We start from the raw sequence: 2813 nt of genomic DNA, 5'->3' as shown, positions 1-2813 counted from the left end.
GACGGGGCTACCTGGCAAATAGTGTACAGATTATGTGTTCAAAATTTCAAATCGATCGGTCCTGTAGTTTTTATGCTACGATGGGCACCGACTTTCAAAACGTAGGTTTTGGGAATCGCGAATGAAAGTTGCGAGATGCATTGAGCCTTATATGAAAGGCGGATTTTCAAAAATCCATATCTTTGTCAGTTTGGCTTCGATTGATCCCAAAATTTCACACAATACTCCTGAAAGGATAAGCATTCATGAATAAATGTAAAAAATAAATGCGAAGAATTAAAATAAAATACCGAAGCCCCCCCTTAAGGCCATCAAATCTAATTTTCATTTCCCTTTTGAACATTAGTTTAAACGGGCTTTCATTAGTTGTCGCATGTTTTGTAGCCCGATACATTTCCAGAAAATTCCATAAATTATTTCCATGATTAGCTGGATCTATTGCTGATTTCGACAATGCGGTTTTGACTGTTTTTACCGCATTTTCTGCAGCACCATTTGAAAACGGACTGTAAGGCGCTGTTGTTAAATGCCTTATTCCTCTTTCAGCACAAAAACTTTTGAACTCCTCTGAAGTAAACGCAGTACCGTTGTCGGAGATCAATGTTGAAATGGATCCAAAACGGGATATATATTCGCACAGCTTTTCGATAGTTTCACGCGATGTTAGCGTTCGCACTGGAAAAACTTCGATCCATTTGCTATAACTATCGACGGTGACGAAATAATCTGCTCCCTTGAACTTAAAATGGTCCATGTGAACTCGATCACCAGGTTCGTTCGTAAGCCGCCAAGGTGATAAACAATCGGTCTTCTGAGGGAGAATTTTGATACATGTTTCGCATCTTTTTCCGATTTCTTCAATCTCCTTATCCATAGACGGCCACCAGAAATACGCACGAGCTAAACTCTTCATTTTCACTATTCCAAGATGAGCAGAATGTAGCTCCTGAAGTATGCTCCTACGCAATTTAGAAGGTACAACAATGCGGTATCCCCAAAATAGAACACCTTCTTCTACACTTAGCTCTTCTCTTTTTGAATGGAATTTCTTGACTTCTTCTTCTGGTATATTTTGAGGCCAACCAGATTTCAAATATTCGATTATACGACTTATGATAATGTCCCGACGACTTTCAATCACCAGTTGTTTTCGTTCAACTAACGAACGAGTCGCAGATTCAATAAAACTAATGAAATTCGACGGTTCTTCTTCGAGTTCTGCATAATCCGTATCATCTTCAGTCGCGCAGAAATCTATCTTCAAACCCCATCTAGACATCGTTTGTCTTCCAAGCAATGGGTGTCGATTTCCATCGAAAACGAAAATTTCCTCCTTGGATACGTGATTTTTGAACTTCATTTCAGCCACAAACTTTCCAAGAGCACGGAAAACACTACCGTTATAGCACAAAAACTCTTCTTTCACATCGGTTTTTAACGTTTCGTAAGGAAATAGGTTGTCGAATAATGCTTTTGAAATTGCATTCACAGGGCTTCCGGTATCTACTTCAAATTCAATTGATCTCTTGTTTACGAAAACTTCTTGCAATACAGGCGGGAGATATTCGACGTTATTTAAACGTAAATGACTTATCTTTGGCGATTTCTGTTCATGTTTCTTTTCCGACGAATAATTCTTGGCAGTGCACACTTTGCCCAAATGTCCTTTTTTCTTACAAAATTTGCAAACGTAATTTTTATACTGGCATTTTCGAAAATCGTGGTCTCCTTTTCCACAACTAAAACATTTCAGTTCTTCTTTCTTTGGCCTTTCAATCTTGGTATTTGCTTTTTGAATTCGAAAAACTGTACCACGTTGTAAAAGAGTCGCTTCCTTTTTCATTGCCAATTTCACCAATTGATCGTAGGTTGCTGAGATTTCTTCTTCACAAATGCGATCAAAAACTGGACCACGGCGTAATCCCACTACGAACATGTTCTTAACCATTTCATTCAAATTGCCTCCAAACTCGCAACTGCTCGACAGCTTCTTTAAACGAGTTGCCCATTCCACGATTGTTTCGGTGTCCCCTTGACGCGCTTCAAAGAAAATCGAGCGTTCCCGAAAAACAACCACTGTCGGCATAAAGCGTTGCCGTAAAACACCACAGAGTTCATTAAACGTTTTTTCTTCTGGTTTACTCGGAAAACACAGATCGCGCACGATTTGGTACACTTCGACGGAAACCGAAGTTAAAAGAAGGGCAGCTTGCTTTTCATCGTCGTCCAAATCGTACGCCACGAAGAATCTTTCCAGGCGCTCCTGGTAAATCGGCCAGGAATCTTCAATGTTGAACTCTGGTGGCTTATTCATTTTTCTCTCGTCGCCAATGTAACGTATTGGTTTATTCTTCTTCAATACTGTTAACTAACTAACCGCCTGGTTGCTCTGCCTTATATATATATTTCTAGCATAGCAACCAAAGTGGACTATGATATATAACACCTCTTAACCTTAATTTGGACGATTTGTGTAGTGCATTAGCCGCTCCATTTTGATTTCCACTTCAGAATTGCTAAATATTTTGCTATTCGCCGGAAATAGGGACAAGACCGATGGCCTTCTTCATGTTTTTCTCTCTCCTAAACGCTCATCATGAAAGCAGTCGTCTAGGCATAGTGTTTGATTAACTTGATTTTTGTGACAAATGCACTTGAAATAAATGAGTGAAAACATTAAAATTTTTATCAGTTTCGACCGCAAAAGATAAAGTAAGAGGCATTTGACAAACGCACATTCATAGACTGTTTGCTAATGGCTTGAACACCATTACTGTTGTAGCTCTCACTATATGAAATTGTGGCTATACAGC

The 2813-nt window shown here is 39.2% G+C and overlaps 1 protein-coding gene across 1 annotated transcript; it reads right to left on the bottom strand.

The window, feature by feature from the left end:
- Positions 1 to 918: 918 nt before the first annotated feature.
- On the bottom strand, positions 919 to 2443 carry LOC125955367 (uncharacterized). Its single transcript, XM_049686501.1, has 2 exons — positions 1267 to 2443; positions 919 to 959 (listed from the first exon to the last, which is right to left on the bottom strand). Exons 1-2 carry the CDS (start codon positions 2312 to 2314, stop codon positions 919 to 921), a joined length of 1089 nt encoding a protein of 362 aa, XP_049542458.1. The 5' UTR covers positions 2315 to 2443.
- Positions 2444 to 2813: the final 370 nt, after the last annotated feature.

The sequence above is a fragment of the Anopheles darlingi genome, chromosome 3 (assembly GCF_943734745.1).
Source record: "Anopheles darlingi chromosome 3, idAnoDarlMG_H_01, whole genome shotgun sequence".
Lineage (NCBI taxonomy): Eukaryota > Metazoa > Arthropoda > Insecta > Diptera > Culicidae > Anopheles > Anopheles darlingi.
This window is presented reverse-complemented; position numbering and strand designations above follow the sequence as displayed.

What these genes read in the sequence shown, in the direction of transcription:
- LOC125955367 (XM_049686501.1), bottom strand. Translation starts at nt 2,314, where the DNA reads ATGAATAAGCCACCAGAGTTCAACATTGAAGATTCCTGGCCGATTTAC. An exon ending in ACAAACGATGTCTAGATGGG is followed by an intron (nt 960 to 1,266) that starts GTTTGAAGATAG and finishes TAAATTGCGTAG; the next exon opens with GAGCATACTTCAGGAGCTAC.